General features: G+C 40.7%; 1 protein-coding gene across 1 annotated transcript in view; it reads right to left on the bottom strand.

Moving 5' to 3' along the window:
- LOC145674439 (chaoptin-like) overlaps positions 1 to 17,621 on the bottom strand; it is a 382,085-nt gene that overhangs the window by 136,080 nt on the left and 228,384 nt on the right. The window contains exon 4 of the mRNA XM_081744498.1: positions 1,910 to 2,054. Coding sequence (XP_081600624.1) covers positions 1,910 to 2,054 — 145 coding nt within the window. The remainder of the gene's footprint in view (positions 1 to 1,909; positions 2,055 to 17,621) is intronic.

The following is a 17,621-nucleotide window of genomic DNA, read 5'->3' as shown; positions in this document are numbered from 1 at the left end:
TGAACACTTGAACAAATCTAACACTTAATTCGTAGGGGAGAGTGAAGTTTACATTTTTTTTTTTTTTTTTTGCAAAGATTGCACCGTATGAAGTGTATTTTTGAACATAGCTCCTGGGTTATTTTATTTCACTTTGATTCAAATACATATTTTAAGAAGGGAAGATATTCAAATATATATTTCATTTTTTTTTCATAAACCTATTATTCCAGTGAGAAGAATGGGCATTTCAGCTAGTTATCAGAAAGTAAGATTACAAAGCCTGCAGTGAAACGTGTATATACTTCTTCATATAACCAATACAGCCAACCAATACATTAGGTTATTTTTCGACATAGTGTCCATATTGGTTAAGGCACTTGTCGCATTGAGGGAAGAATTTGAAGATTTTCTCTTGGTAAAAAAACCTATTCTTGCGTGTTCAAGCCACGTTGTCATTTTCCGGTACTGTAGAATATCGTACACAATATGAAAAACGCTTCCCGAACGATATTTTAAATTGTACCATCAGATGCCGTAACATGATCTTCCAGTTGTCCTGACAGATCCTCCATGTGAGTTGTGTTCAAATATATTCATGCCGTGCTGGGTCGGTCTCTGCACTCCTCGTCGATATTTTCTCTAACCGTAAATTTTCGACACAATTCCGCGACATCCTGATGATACATTACAATATCTCCGCTCCCTGCTGCCGCGGTAGTGTATTTCAACCGCGGTTACTTGTTTTCGCAATAAAATCGAATAAGTGAGTGGACTTCTTTGCAAGACTAGTCTTCCAAACGAGTTGTCATTTGCGTTTACCAAGGATGTTATAAAATAGAGGATCTGTCCTTACAACAAAATCTTGAAGCCATACGTCACAGTTGCGCCACCCCCTACTCTGCTCACTCCGCCCAATAAGATTGCAATGTTATGAGCCAACCATCATGGCGGAAACGAGAGTAGCCAATCAGACATGCCGATGCTCAGTTGTTTTTTGGCTTCATTGATTTAATAGGATAAAGATACATATGGACAGATCCTCTATTTTATAACATCCTTGGCGTTTACCTACAACTAGCGCCACAGATGGCAGGTGGCTGAAATTACACATAGTTGCCAACTTCATGTATTAAAATTACCGCATACGCCTCATTCCTCCATTAAGAGCCTGCCTTACTAAAAATAATACGAAATTTACCATTTTTCTTTTGCTTGATTATTTATCAGTGAAAGGAGATAATGAAATGCAAATCACCACAATCATAGATAATGCTATTCTACAACAGAAAATAAGAACCTGAAGAATGTTCACTGTTGCAATCCATAGAAATTACAGTGTTGCCGGAAAAACAATTTCCCTAAAATCTAAGTGAAGGCAGCGAGTAGAGGAACAAACTCAACTGCATTTGGTTACGTATCATATTGTTTTGGTTTCCTGTGAACTACTTTTTAAATAATAGTTGTATTTATTTTGTACTAAACAAAATAGTTTTAGCATACAGTTATTAAAACTAAATAATAATGTTAATTAAAAAGTAGTTCACAAGAAACCAAAATAACATGATACGTAACCAAATGCAGTTGAGTTTGCTCCTCTACTCGCTGTCTTAACTTAGATTTTAGGGAAATTGTTTTTCTGGCAACACTGCAATTTCTATGGATTGCAACACTGAACATTCTTCAAGTTCATATTTTCTGTTGTAGCATAGGATTATCTATGACTGTGGTGATTTGCATTTAATTATCTCCTTTCAATGATGAATAATCAAGCAAAAGAAAAATGGCAAATTTCGTATTATTTTTAGCAAGGCAGGCTCTTAACGGACGAGATTTGAGAAATACCGGCCTTGTAACTTTAGTTTCCGATCCTCCCTCGTACGTATGAGAGAAACTAACCAATATTAATTATATATTTTGTTAAACTTACCTGAATGCCCTCTCTCCTACATATAGGATTTTATTACTAAGAAGCATAAGGGATTGAACTTGAATTCCATTCATGGCTTCATTTTCTATTGCTTCTAGGCCTGAATTTACAATGTCCATGTGAGTTACAGGACCAACATGTAAATCTGTATTGAAAGAGAAAAAAAATATTTGTTACAATTAAAACTAATAATAGTTCTAGATTAGTTACGTCATTATGGATGAAATACATACAATTGCACATAAAATTATGTTGAATATCGTGCTTTGTAGCTTATTGTTCTGTCGTTGTTCTGTAGTACAAATATTTACCTTAATTTGTGTAGTATATTGTAATGATTTTATAGGTAGAGACTAAATAACGGTCCGGTCTAATATTTCCCTTTTCACCAATTTGTTATAAAATTTGTTAAATACAAATGTCTTTGATTACAAAAAGTAAAATAGTGTCTATCTTGTTATTGACCAAATGAGAGGAAATAGGTGTTTTGCACGGTGCCCCTTCTCTCAAGGCAGTCTCCAAGGCACCTGCTGGTTCTGGTGAGTCTTGCAGCCCAAGGCAGCTTCGCGAGGCTTGGTTGTAGTAAGGATCCCTAGTCCAATGCGACCTCGGGTAAGGATAGCTGTACCCTTAATCCAATGCGACCTCAGGGCAGGTGATGGTTGATTGATCAGTTGGTCGACTGCAGAGATGTTCACCCTCGCGAGGGTGGCCCTCTCGAGGGCATCCTCACCCTCAAGTTCCCCTCGCCCACAGTGACGCGAGGGCGTGGGAGCGCGAGGGCGAGGACAAGTTTTGGCCGCGAGGGCGAGGGTGCGCGAGGGCGAGGACAAGCTTCGATGGCGAGGGTGAGGGTGCGCGAGGACGAGGACAAGTTTTGGCCGCGAGGGCGAGGGTGTGCGAGGGCGAGGACAAGCTTCGACGGCGAGGGCGAGGGTGCGCGAGGGCGAGGACAAGTTTCGACAGCAAGGGTGAGGGCGCGCGAGGGCGATGAACAATTCCATTCGCGAGGGCGAGGGTGAACGAGGGCGAGGACAAGCTTCGATGGCGAGGGTGAGGGTGCGCGAGGGCGAGGACAAGTTTCGGCAGCGAGGGTGAGGATGCGCGAGGGGGAAGACAGCTTCGATGGCGGGGGTGAAGGTGCGCGAGGGCGAGGAAAAGCTTCGACGAAGAGGGCGAGGGTGCGCGAGGGCGAGGACAAGTTTCGGCAGCGAGGGCGAGGGTGCGCGAGGGCGAGGACAAGCTTCGATGGCGAGGGTGAGGGTACGCGAGGGCGAGGAAAAGCTTCGACGAAGAGGGCGAGGGTGCGCGAGGGCGATGACAAGTTTCGGCAGCGAGGGTGAGGATGCGCGAGGGGGAAGACAGCTTCGATGGCGGGGGTGAAGGTGCGCGAGGGCGAGGAAAAGCTTCGACGAAGAGGGCGAGGGTGAAAGAGGGTGAAGGCCAAGTGTTATTGCGGGAGCGAGGATGCACGATGGCTAGAGACAACTTCCTTCAGGAGAACGAGGACACGCGAGGGAGGAGGACAAGCTTCCTTAAAAGCAACTGTTTTGGAGTGTGCTGTTTGACCTCTTTTGGAGAGAGGCAAAATTTAAAATATCATTTGCCATGTCCCCTAGATGAAAAGTTAGTGTCATAGCAAGGTTATACATTAATCGTATTTTTCCTTTCAATTAATTGCAGTAGACAATTTCTCGTGTGTACGTACATAATTATTAGAAATAATAATGCAAATAAGAATAATATTTGATTTTTCCCATGAAAGTTTCCGGGTAGAAATAGCGCTACATTAAGAAGTAAGTGTGCTTCATTGTTGCCCTCCCTGTGCTGGAGACGTTTTAGATAAGAAGTGTCTACTACACTGTCATGTTTAAAGAGTGTTGGTAGACAGACAGACAGTTACTCACGTCATTCAGCAGTAAATGACAAGAGCGCTGATATCTGAACAAACACAATCAATGAGAGAAGCATCAGAATGCAGTAGATCAGATGGAAAAAGACTTGATGGAATGACTTTGGTTCATAAATGGCCATTTTGCTCTGTACTCTCTCGGACTCGGGCTCATTTTTTTTCAACTGGGCTCTCGCTCATTTATTCCTTTGGGAATCGTGCTCGGGCTCACTTCCCTTAGTTGGACTCGCGCTGACTTATTTCATTGGCGCTCGGGGTAGCGCTTAATTATTGAACCCGAGAACGGTTGAGCGCGAATGCCGAGCTAGCGAGTGTTGGGCTCGTGAGTTTGGATGCCCATGAAATGGGCTGATTAATAGCATACATCCTCCTCCAATGTCAACCACTGATGAAGTTGTTACAATTAATCGGAATTTTTAACTTTTCATAGTTTTGTGACAGCCCAAACTATTATCTGAATCATTAATCCAATGTTCTCGGGATTGCTGCCAGAGTGAGTGTTGCTGTGCTGAGCTTTCGTTACCATACAGCGGCAACATCTTCAGAGCTATGTGTTGGAGTGTGCTGGTTGTACAATTTATATTGCTGTCTTTAAGAATCGCTGTGTTTCTATTGGTTGTTCTTGTTGGCCAATGGCGTGCTCTGATTTTGCTGGTGGAAACTGCTCTCTGCTCTCTGAGTTTCCACCAGCAAAATCAGAGCACGCCATTGGCCAACAAGAACAACCAATAGAAACACAGCGATTCTTAAAGACAACAATATAAATTGTACAACCAGCACACTCCAACACATAGCTCTGAAGATGTTGCCGCTGTATGGTAACGAAAGCTCAGTACAGCAACACTCACTCTGGCAGCAATCCCGAGAACATTGGATTAATAGTAGACGCCAGCAAAGCTTCAAGATCATATTATCTGAATCGATATTTGTTAAAATAATGTCAATCACTATTGTATCGGTTTTCATTGTTTCTGCTTTTATAATCTACGTGGGTAGAGCTATCATTTAGTTACAAAATAAATAATATGTTTTTTCTTGTCCTTAAATAGAAATATCTGACACATTAATACTGAAATTTTGTTAAAAGATCTGCTTTAACAAAATAAATTTAATAAGTTCCACAAGATATAATTTGTTTATGCAGCCGAAATTTTGCAACTGTTGACTGATTGCCATTTAGCGTCCTCTTTCGTCGGCGAGGCTATATGAGAAGTGGACCTATAGGTTTAACGCGGAATTCGATCCACTGTCGTTCAATGTTCTTCCACTCGGAATTGTCCCCAGGACCCCATGCACCAAAGGTTCGCGTGCAAGCCAGTGAGATAGGGTTTGTATGTTGTGTTGTTCAATGATTTTTTTATTAGGAATAATATACGTTACAGGATGATATACTGATTGTAAATATTATAGTGCAAGTATTGAACGATTGTGTGGTAAAAGGAGAAATATAAATTTGGACAAATTAAAAAAAGGGCCTGAAAAAAACTGTAGGATATATGAAACATATATAGAACTTAGGAAAAGCCACTTCAGCAAAACGAGCAGGATTTTGTTGTGGGTAAACAGTTTAATCATATTATTATTAATTTCGCACAAATCTGCCACACATCATAGCATGGGCGCCGATTAAGGGGGCAAAGGGGGACAGTTACCCCCCACTCTTTTGAAATGACCCATTAATGTCGCTATATAGTTTCATTTGGAAATATAAAGTTTTTGTATGTATTAAGGTTCATAGAATGAAAATGGAGCCATAAAATATTTGCCGTTCCGTGAGTACGTATTAGTTGTCTTCCCGTGCAGTTAAGAAAGCTACAGGAGTTGCGTTTTAATAGCCACGAAAAATGGCTAAAAAATTAACCTATCCGAGTGTACTTTCATATTAATTTCTTCTTACAAGGGCTCGATATGTTAGTCAGCCGCTTTGGAACTAATTGAGATAACATTTCGCAGAAAAAGAAGTCCTTCATAAGCAGTGTTTCTTTCAGAAACAATGTTCTGGGGGGGGGGACACTTAGTATCCCGGGGCGGCACTGCAGGTACTATTCTATTCATTATTATATTATAGACGTATTACTTTGGTCTCCTTCGGGGGGAGGCTCTCAGAGCTTCGGGGGGCAGTACCCCCCAAAAGAAACATGTCTGGAAGAAACACTCTTCACAACTTATTCTGTAATTGCACAAAAATCGACAGTTCCTGAAATGTCTTTTCTTCTTTCTAATAGTAAGGAATGTTTGATTTGATTTTTTAAATATCCCTTCAGCAGTGAGACTATATGAGACGTGAACCTACCGATTAACGTAGAATACGAACCACATGAGCTCCCGCCAGGAATCGAACCCGGGTCTCCCACGTCAAAGTTGCGGCATTGTTTTGCAGTGTAATATACGAGTTCAGGGGTGTACATATACAATTTTGTATATACAATTAAATTTAGTGAATTCAACATAATTCTAGGTTTTAGGATTATTTGGGATAACTGGAGTGTGGAGTGATTCTAAGTATTGTTGAAATGAAATGAAATGAAATCTGTAAGTTTAACGTCCCATGGTTATGCCGGTTAGGCTAAAGGAGACGGTGATAATAAGAAATGAGTGAAATGGTGGAATGAATAAAGTGGGAGGAAACGGGAAAACGCCCCCCCACCTAGTCCTAGCCTATATTTTACATTTTATTACAGTGATGTTAGAAAATATGTTCGAAAATTTATTTTGCGGTGCTCATTTGGGCACCCCTGACGTTAGTGTCCCGGGCAGTTGCCCGGTTTGCCCAACCTTTGGTGCTTGGAGAATTTGTCGTTATTGTTGAAAGCCTGTTGCGCAGGGGAATTTTATTTATAGTTAGTAAGTTCAGTATATGTAATATAGGACTGGTATCGTATTACGGTAATAATTAACTACCAGAAGGATTAATTTCTTAATCATACAGTGCTATAACCTCGACGAGTTTGAAAGTGAAAGTGTTTGAAAGTGAAGACCACGAAAACTTGGGGCTCCATTTATATATTTTTTTCTTTTCTATTAAAAACCTGGGGCTCTCCCTAATATACCGAAACGTCCTGCGCCGGTAGGCAATGCCTACCCTGCCTACCCTATTGCTACGCCGCTGGGAGGACTCCAAACACCGTGTAAGTAGATGAAACTTTTCTCGCACGTAGGAAGTATAAAAGAGGCCGCGAATTAAGATAAAACAGTTATCATCTTCGGTATGTATTGCAAGGAAACCAAACGCGCCTCTATTTCAAAGTGACCATAAATCAAAACAGTATTATGGCCATATATGAATATATATATATATATATATATATATATATATATATATATATATATATATATATATATATATATATATATATATATATATATATAACGAGAAACAAATCAATAATCTCCGAGTTCGCTCCTCATGACATCACACATTATGAGTAACGTGAGATGTAGGAAAAGTCTTACCGACACTTTTGAAAATGTGACAAGTATTTGTTAAATGGTGCTGAATTGGGTAGAATTGTACCAACTTTTTCACAAAAGGGGCTGAAAATGCCAGCGTGGTACCAACGGGCCGATGAATGACAAAAAGGGCTGAATTTGGTACAATTGTACCAAGTGTGGCAACAGTGGGCTGAATACTTATGCTTGCATCGTAGTTCAAGGAACATTTTGAAGTAAAGGCATTGGAAGGTGCGTGAAGTTGGCCCGCCACTTGTCGCCAAAATTCACCAAATTTTGACCAGAGTTAGTGCTACGTTAGTGCTGTTTTCTGCCGTAAAAAGCTTCGTTAGTGCTGTTAAACTTCACGAATTAGAGCAACTTCAAAATGGGTCCGGCCAACTTCACGCAGCCCGCCACTAGTCGCCAAACTTCACCAAATTTCCACAATCGTTAGTGCTACGTTAGTGCTGTTTTCTGCCGTAAAAAGTTTCGTTAGTGCTGTTAAACTTCACGAATTAGAGCAACTTCAAAATGGGTCCGGCCAACTTCACGCAGCCCGCAACTAGTCGCCAAACTTCACCAAATTTTCACCATCGTTAATGCTACGTTAGTGCTGTTTTCTGCCGTCAAAGGTTTCGTTAGTGCTGCTAAATTTCAAGAATTAGAGCATCTACAAAATTGCTTCAGCGTGAAGTTGGCCCGCCACTTGTCGCCAAAATTCACCAAATTTTGACCAGAGTTAGTGCTACGTTAGTGCTGTTTTCTGCCGTAAAAAGTTTCGTTAGTGCTGTTAAACTTCACGAATTAGAGCAACTTCAAAATGGGCCCGGCCAACTTCACGCAGCTCGCCACTAGTCGCCAAACTTCACCAAATTTTGACCAGCGTTAGTGCTACGTTAGTGCTGTTTTCTGCCATAAAAATTTTCGTTAGTGCTGTTAAACTTCACGAATTAGAGCAACTTCAAAATGGGTCCGGCCAACTTCACGCAGCCCGCCACTAGTCGCCAAAATTCACCAAATTTTGACCAGAGTTAGGGCTACGTTAGTGCTTTTTTCTGCCGTAAAAGGTTTCGTTAGTGCTGCTAAACTTCAAGAATTAGAGCATCTTCAAAATTGCTTCAGCGTGAAGTTGGCCCGCCACTTGCCGCCAAAATTCACCAAATTTTTACCAGAGGTAGTCCTACGTTAGTGCTGTTTTCTGCTGTAAAAAGTTTCGTTAGTGCTGTTAAACATCACGAATTAGAGCAACTTCAAAATGGGCCCAGCCAACTTCACGCAGCCCGCCACTTGTCGCCAAAATTCACCAAATTTTGACCAGCGTTAGTGCTACGTTAGTGCTGTTTTCTGCCGTAAAAAGTTTCGTTAGTGCTGTTAAACTTCACGAATTAGAGCAATTTCAAAATGGGCCCGGCCAACTTCACGCAGCCCGCCATTAGTCGCCAAACTTCACCAAATTTTCACAATCGTTAGTGCTACGTTAGTGCTGTTTTCTGCCGTAAAAAGTTTCGTTAGTGCTGTTAAACTTCACGAATTAGAGCAACTTCAAAATGGGTCCGGCCAACTTCACGCAGCCCGCCACTAGTCGCCAAACTTCACCAAATTTTCACCATCGTTAGTGCTACATTAGTGCTGTTTTCTGCCGTAAAAGGTTTCGTTAGTGCTGCTAAACTTCAAGAATTAGAGCATCTTCAAAATTGCTTCAGCGTAAAGTTGGCCCGCCACTTGTCGCCAAAATTCACCAAATTTTGACCAAAGTTAGTGCTACGTTAGTGCTGTTTTCTGCCGTAAAAAGTTTCGTTAGTGCTGTTAAACTTCACGAATTAGAGCAACTTCAAAATGGGTCCGGCCAACTTCACGCAGCCCGCCACTAGTCGCCAAACTTCACCAAATTTTCACCATCGTTAGTGCTACATCAGTGCTGTTTTCTGCCGTAAAAGGTTTCGTTAGTGCTGCTAAACTTCAAGAATTAGAGCATCTTCAAAATTGCTTCAGCGTGAAGTTGGCCCGCCACTTGTCGCCAAAATTCACCAAATTTTGACCAAAGTTAGTGCTACGTTAGTGCTGTTTTCTGCCGTAAAAAGTTTCGTTAGTGCTGTTAAACTTCACGAATTAGAGCAACTTCAAAATGGGTCCGGCCAACTTCACGCAGCCCGCCACTAGTCGCCAAACTTCACCAAATTTTCACCATCGTTAGTGCTACATTAGTGCTGTTTTCTGCCGTAAAAGGTTTCGTTAGTGCTGCTAAACTTCAAGAATTAGAGCATCTTCAAAATTGCTTCAGCGTGAAGTTGGCCCGCCACTTGTCGTCAAAATTCACCAAATTTTGACCAAAGTTAGTGCTACGTTAGTGCTGTTTTCTGCCGTAAAAAGTTTCGTTAGTGCTGTTAAACTTCACGAATTAGAGCAAGTTCAAAATGGGTCCGGCCAACTTCACGCAGCCCGCCACTAGTCGCCAAACTTCACCAAATTTTCACCATCGCTAGTGCTACATTAGTGCTGTTTTCTGCCGTAAAAGGTTTCGTTAGTGCTGCTAAACTTCAAGAATTAGAGCATCTTCAAAATTGCTTCAGCGTGAAGTTGGCCCGCCACTTGTCGCCAAAATTCACCAAATTTTGACCAAAGTTAGTGCTACGTTAGTGCTGTTTTCTGCCGTAAAAAGTTTCGTTAGTAGTGCTAAACTTCACGAATTAGAGCAACTTCAAGATGCGTCCGGCCAACTTTACGCAGCCCGCCACTTGTTACCAAACTTAAGCAAGTTTTGACCATCATTATTGCTACATTAGAGCTCTTTTCTGCCATTAAATGTTTCGTTAGTGCTGTTAAAATTCACGAAATTAGAGCAAAATCAAAACGGGTCCGGTCAACTTCACGCAGCCCGCCACTTGTCGCTAAACTTCACCAAATGTTGACCATCGTTAGTGCTACGTTAATGCTGCTTTGCTGAACTTCAAGAATTAGTGCATCTTCAAAACGGCGTCAGCGTGAAGTGTGCTCGCCACTTGTCGCCAAATTCCACCAAATTTTGACTATAGTTAGTGCTGCTTTCTGCCGGAAAAGTCTTCGTTAGTGGTGCTAAACTTCACGACTTAGAGCAACTTCAAAATGTGTCTTTCCAACTTCACGCAGCCCACCATTTGTCGCCAAACTAATGCTGCTAAGCTGAATGTATTAGAACAACTTCAAAACGGTTCCGCGTAACTTTATGCAAGTTTCTTTTCAAGAAACGTCAGTAGATATCGTCCGTCTTTATTGCTATATTAATGCTGTTTATTGCCAAAAAATGTTCATTTGTTCGGCTAACTTCATAAATTAGAGCAGGTTAAAAATGGCACCAACGTGAAGTTAGCCCGTGACTTGTATGAAAAATTAACCGATATTTCCTTCATCATTAGCTATATTCTATGCTATTGTTATTTTGTACCTTAAGGGCCTTATGCAGAGTCTTTTTGGCGTATTATTAGCGTCATACTAAAGGCCTGACTACTGCAGGAAACATATGTTAGTGAAACTCTTTAGTATGACACTAATCACGAATCAGTATGAGTCTACATAAGGCCCTAAATCTTTAGTTAGTGCTACTTAATTCTTGAGTTAGAGGAACCCGAAAATAGGTCCGATGAACTTTACGCATGCCTGCTACATGTTGCCAAACTTCAGCAAATTTGCCCACCGTTAATGATGATTTAAATCTTGAAAGTCAAGTGTTTCCTTTATGTTGTAACTCTAGGTAGTGACATTAAGATACTTAAAGAAAGTAAATATGAATATTTAACCTAACTTTAGATAAGTATAGTAAAATTAAGTAGTGATAAATTAGATGATTATATTTCTTAGCAAGTTGAATGACATTTACTCCTTTGTATGAGGTTCTTTAGAGAGTAGATTTTTTTTTTAATTTCAGAATCGAGGAACTGAGAAATTGTATCTTTTCAGATATTGCATTGATGCTGCGTATCTGTGTCCTAATTACATAGATTTGCTGCTTGACTAAGCGGTTCGGCCGAACGTAATTGTAAGGCCCCCCCTTCCATGAAGTTGAATTATTAAGTGAAATCGTTTGGAATTAAACCCCGAACAAAATGTAGGTAGTTTAGTTTTGGTAATCTAACTGCATATAACAGGGGAGGCTTGTTTGGTATGTGTCATTGCGTTGTTTTGCATGGGAATGTTGAATCTTATTTTGCAGTGTACTCGGTTAGACAATGTGGCATATCATTATATTCCCCTTACCAGCAAAATTGTTTAATCAACATAAAAACTACATCACAGATTACTTTAGACATAAGGCATACACTCTAAATGGTGATGTGAACGCATTTTTGACCGTGTGGATGCATTTGTAATGTAATTCCCAAAAATATCTATGTATATTGAAAATTTGTTATTGAAAGTAAAAAAAAATAAACAAATACACTCACTTTCTGCATCCATTTTTTCTTCAGGGAAGACATTATTGTCAATCCTTGTAGCATACTGAATTCCGATTTATTTTAATATATATATATATATATATATATATATATATATATATATATATATATATATATATATATATATATATATATATATATGTGTGTGTGTGTGTGTGTGTGTGTGTGTGTGTGCAAAAAGAATGTTTCTCTTAGTAAGTAGCAATGTAGCATTGTTTCATGTTCTCTTCTTTTTTATATCCTGTATACCTCTGTTAGTAAAGTTGATCAAATGTTGGAAATTGTTAACCAAACCTGATCAAACGAAAATCAAACGATTAACATCGAAATATTTCGATTCTGGCTTGATTTTGAATAGTTAGCCAACTCTACTAAATATAGCTTATATTTGTCTTAGTAAAGCTGATCAAGCGTTAAAAATTGTTGATAGTACCTGATGAAACGATTGACATAATAGAGTCGAATTGGTGGTGTAGTGGGCTAGCCCCCTGTTTGAGACCTTTATTGCTCTGTTAGTGAAATGTTGGAAATGTAGATGAAATGTAGATGATGTTAGTGAAAAGTAGATGAAATGTTGAGCAACCGTGATCAAACGATTATTTAAAAAAAATCGAATCGGCGTGATGGGGGGCTAGCGCGTAGTTATCCCCCCCCAGTAAATATAGCTTATCTCTGAAAAACTGACCAAACGTTAAAAATTATTCGTCACACCTGATCAAACTATGATCAAACGACTGACATAAGAAAAAGTTGAATCAGATGTGTAGGGGACTGCCTCCCTTTTCTAACCCTTATATATCTTCGAAACTTGATCAAACGCTTGGCATCGAAATTTTTTGATCTGGCGTGAAGGGGGCTAGCGTGTAGTTAACCACCGCTACAAAATATAGCTTATATTTATGTTAGTAAAGTTGATCAAACGTTAAAAATTGTTAATCATACCTGATCAAACGATTGATATAAAAACAATTTAAATATTAAACGTTAGAGGGACCTATCCGTACGTACCACACATAGCACAACAAGAAGTACAACTACCAGTCTCCACAGCTGAATGTTAGGGCTCCAAACTAATTTCCGTGTTGGTTTCACTTCATAACTTTTACTTGTTATCTTTGGTGTCCAATTATTTCGCAAGAACTTTTTTTTTACAAAACAAAAATAACACTTCCTTAAAAAATACAAAGTACTGTACGTGTCCACTAAAACCACATTGGTCTATACCTGTAGTTTTTATACACAAAGTTTGAACAATATCTGAGATGAAGGTACTTTTTTGCCTCAATGGAAATCAAAATGCTTTATTATAATCTTAAGAATCAATACACAACAAACATATTGCTATTGAAAGAGTTACTTTACATATTACTTTACAATTTTCAGCACTGTATTCAAGCTAGAGGTCAGCACGGGCTTGGGCCGAGCCCGCGTTCCTAAGCCTGACCCGGTCTGCAGAAAAGATTCGGGCCTATAAAGCATATATCACTTCGGGCCGGGCTCGGACAATAAATTTTTAAATATACAACCATATTTCTCGCGCCTAACTTTGTAAATATACTGTACAACGATATATATTGCACCGTTCTTTCTGAAGAACTTTTAAAGCACAACTGCAAAATAAAGCCTCTAATTGCTGTGAATAAAAATACAATTTTACGTTAATTTTTGTTTCTGTAATTCGGGCTTATTTCGGGCTCATTTGGTTATCACACGAACTCGGGCCGGGCTCGGGCCGAAATGCTAAAACATATTTCGGTCTCGGGTCGGGAATCACATTCTGGTCTTTGACCGTAAGGTCGCAGACAGGATCTCCAACAGAGCCCCGAAGCAGGCTAAGAGGAATGGAATTAGGTGCCCAAAGCTCCGAAGCAAGCAGTGTGTAGGATAGATGGCCAACAGAGCCCCGAAGCAGGCTAGGTGGCTGATGTTAGGATTCCCAGTCAGAGCCCCGAAGCAGGCTAAGCCAGGAGAAAAGATAGGCGTAGTCCCGAAGCAGACTAGAGGCCCTGGGGTTAGGTTACTCCTAAAGTCCCGAAGCAGACTAGAGGAGGGTCACCAGAAAACTGGTACTGAATTGCCTTTGTCCATCCAATTTATAGGGTCCTTAGGGTGGTGGTGGCGCTGCTGCTCCGATGTCGTCTTCTGCTCCGTGGGAGGGGCCAGAAGCCGTCGTCTGCATGTGACTGTAGATCCATCTGGTGGAAGATCCTCTTGCAAACCACGTGGTGGTGTTTGTAAACACCGATGCGTGGAATTGTTTGTCTACAACATCACATAGGATATTACAGTATAAATAAAATAAGAAAGCTTCCTATTATGGGGGGGAGATCGCCCCGATCGCGCCCCTCTGGATCCGCCCCTGATGTAGCCACCATTTGGTTGTAACTGAACTCGTTTATCTCACATGTAATCTTATCATCATCATCATAGGTATTCTGCCTTTATTGGCAGGTCACTTGCCGCAGCTGTGAAGCTTCCATGCTCCACGGTCCTCCGCTAACCTTTCCGTCTTCGCGTATGATCTTTCTGTTTTAATATCGTCCATTAATTGTAGTCTCCTTCGCCCCCTCCCTATCTTTCCCGACATCATACCCTCTAGGACGTCCCTCATGATGCAATCCCTTCTTAGGCAATGTCCCAAGCAGTTTCTCTTCCTCTTCCTAATAATATCTAAAAGTCTTCTTTTCTCACCCACCATTTCTAACACTCTCTCATTCGTTTTCCGCTCGACCCAACTAACTCTTTCCATTCTTCTCCACACCCACATTTCGAAGGCTTCCAGTCGATTTTCGTCACCCTTACGCATGTAATCTTATAATGAAAACAAAAACAAAATAATCTATTCTCTCGCCAGAGCAAAATCTGCGACTCCAACAATTAAAATTCTTTTGGTGTTACTGATAGATAAGCAGTTTGGTTCTATTTCGGTTACTTTCAGTAGATTGGAACAACGATTCTTTCTTCAGATCTAATGTTCTGGTAAGTTATACAATATCATCTGATTTCTCTCAAGAAGAATTCGATTCTTCCTCTGGATGTAATACTATGCCTGTTTTCATTTAAAATCGTCAAATAAATCACTTTTATCAACTGTGACAGAAGGGAAGCCTACAGGGTAGGATTGCCGTTTCAAGGTATGCACAGAAAGTTTTATTTTTTCCATCATTCTAGATCTTGCTACTTATAAATGCAGAATATACATATTCAATTAGTGTTGACAGAAGTACAGACTTGAACTCACACAGTAATTTGCTCTTCCCGTATTGTTATACGGCCCAAATCTTTGGCCGCACGACCGTTCTCCCTTAGCCTTGGTGCATAATCGTGGGTCGTTAAACCAGATTTTAAGTCGGCCGGACCAAATTTGAAGTTGCTTTAATTCGTGAAGTTTAACAGCACTAACTAAAATTTTTGTCAGAAAACAGAACTAACGTTGCATTAACAATGGACGAAATTTGGTGAAGTTTGGTAACAAGTGGCTAACTGAGTGAAGTTGATCGGACCCATTTTGATTTTGCTCTAATTCGTGAAGTTTAGCAGCACTAACGAAACCTTTTACGGCACAAAACAGCACTAACGTAGCACTAACTCTGGTCAAAATTTGGTGAATTTTGGCGACAAGTGGCGGGCCAACTTCACGCTGAAGCAATTTTGAAGATGCTCTAATTCTTGAAGTTTAACAGCACTAACGAAACCTTTTACGGCACAAAACAGCACTAACGTAGCACTAACGCTGGTCAAAATTTGGTGAAGATTGCCGACTAGTGGCGGGCTGCGTGAAGTTGGCTGGGCCCGTTTTGAAGTTGCTGTAATTCGTGAAGTTTAACAGCACTAACGAAACATTTTACGGTAGAAAAGAGCACTAACGTAGCACTAACTCTGGTCAAAATTTGGTGAATTTTGGCGACAAGTGGCGGGCCAACTTCACGCTGAAGCAATTTTGAAGATGCTCTAATTCTTGAAGTTTAACAGCACTAACGAAACTTTTTACGGAAGAAAACAGGACTAACCTAGCACTAACGATGGTCAAAATTTCTTGAATTTTGGCGATATGTGGCAGGCCAACTTCACGCTGAAGCCATTTTGAAGATTCTTTAATTTTTGAAGTTTAGCAGCACTAACGTAAATTTTTATGGCAGAAAACAGCACTAACGATGGTGAAAATTTGGTGAAGTTCGGCGACTAGTGGCGAGCTGCGTGAAGTTGGCCGGGCCCATTTTGAAGTTGCTCTAATTCGTGAAGTTTAACAGCACTAACGAAACTTTTTACGGCAGAAAACAGCACTAACGTAGCACTAACTCTGGTCAAAATTTGGTGAATTTTGGCGACAAGTGGCGGGCCAACTTCACGCTGAAGCAATTTTAAAGATGCTCTAATTCTTGAAGTTTAACAGCACTAACGGAACTTTTTCCGGCAGAAAACAGCACTAACGTAGGACTAACGATGGTGAAAATTTGGTGAAGTTTGGCGACTAGTGGCGGGCTGCGAGAAGTTGGCCGGACCCATTTTTAAGATGCTCCAATTCGTAAAGTTTAACAGCACTATCGAAAATTTTTATGGCACAAAACAGCACAAACGTAGCACTAACGATGGTGAAAATTTGGTGAAGTTTGGCGACTAGTGGCGAGCTGCGTGAAGTTGGCCGGGCCCATTTTGAAGTTGTTCTAATTCGTCAAGTTTAACAGCACTAACGAAACTTTTACGGCGGAAAACAGCACTAACGTAGCACTAACTCTGGTCAAAATTTGGTGAATTTTGGCGACAAGTGGCGGGCCAACTTCACGCTGAAGCAATTTTGAAGATGCTCTAATTCTAGAAGTTTAACAGCACTAACGAAACCTTTTACGGCACAAAACAGCACTAACGTAGCACTAACGCTGGTCAAAATTTGCTGAAGCTTGGCGACTAGTGGCGGGCTGCGTGAAGTTGGCTGGGCCCGTTTTGAAGTTGCTCTAATTCGTGAAGTTTAACAGCACTAACGAAACTTTTTACGGCAGAAAAGAGCACTAACGTAGCACTAACTCTGGTCAAAATTTGGTGAATTTTGGCGACAAGTGGCGGGCCAACTTCACGCTGAAGCAATTTTGAAGATGCTCTTATTCTTGAAGTTTAACAGCACTAACGAAACTTTTTACGGCAGAAAACAGCACTAACCTAGCATTAACGATGGTCAAAATTTCTTGAATTTTGGCGATATTTGGCAGGCCAACTTCACGCTGAAGCCATTTTGAAGATGCTTTAATTTTTGAAGTTTAGCAGCACTAACGTAAATTTTTATGGCAGAAAACAGCACTAACGTAGCACTAACTCTGGTCAAAATTTGTGAATTTTGGCGACAAGTGGCGGGCCTACTTCACACTGAAGCAATTTTAAAGATGCTCTAATTCTTGAAGTTTAACAGCACTAACGGAACTTTTTCCGGCAGAAAACAGCACTAACGTAGCACTAACGATGGTGAAAATTTGGTGAAGTTTAGCGACTAGTGGCGGGCTGCGAGAAGTTGGCCGGACCCATTTTTAAGATGCTCCAATTCGTAAAGTTTAACAGCACTATCGAAAATTTTTATGGCAGAAAACAGCACAAACGTAGCACTAACGATGGTGAAAATTTGGTGAAGTTTGGCGACTAGTGGCGAGCTGCGTGAAGTTGGCCGGGCCCATTTTGAAGTTGTTCTAATTCGTCAAGTTTAACAGCACTAACGAAACTTTTACGGCGGAAAACAGCACTAACGTAGCACTAACTCTGGTCAAAATTTGGTGAATTTTAGCGAGAAGTGGCGGGCCAACTTCACGGTGAAGTAATTTTGAAGATGCTTTAATTCTTGAAGTTTAACAGCACTAACGAAACCTTTTACGGCACAAAACAGTACTAACGTAGCACTAACGCTGGTCAAAATTTGCTGAAGCTTGGCGACTAGTGGCGGGCTGCGTGAAGTTGG

Source organism: Thermobia domestica, chromosome 17, assembly GCF_964235325.1.
Source record: "Thermobia domestica chromosome 17, izTheDome1.hap1.1, whole genome shotgun sequence".
Taxonomy (NCBI): Eukaryota; Metazoa; Arthropoda; class Insecta; order Zygentoma; family Lepismatidae; genus Thermobia; species Thermobia domestica.
This window is presented reverse-complemented; position numbering and strand designations above follow the sequence as displayed.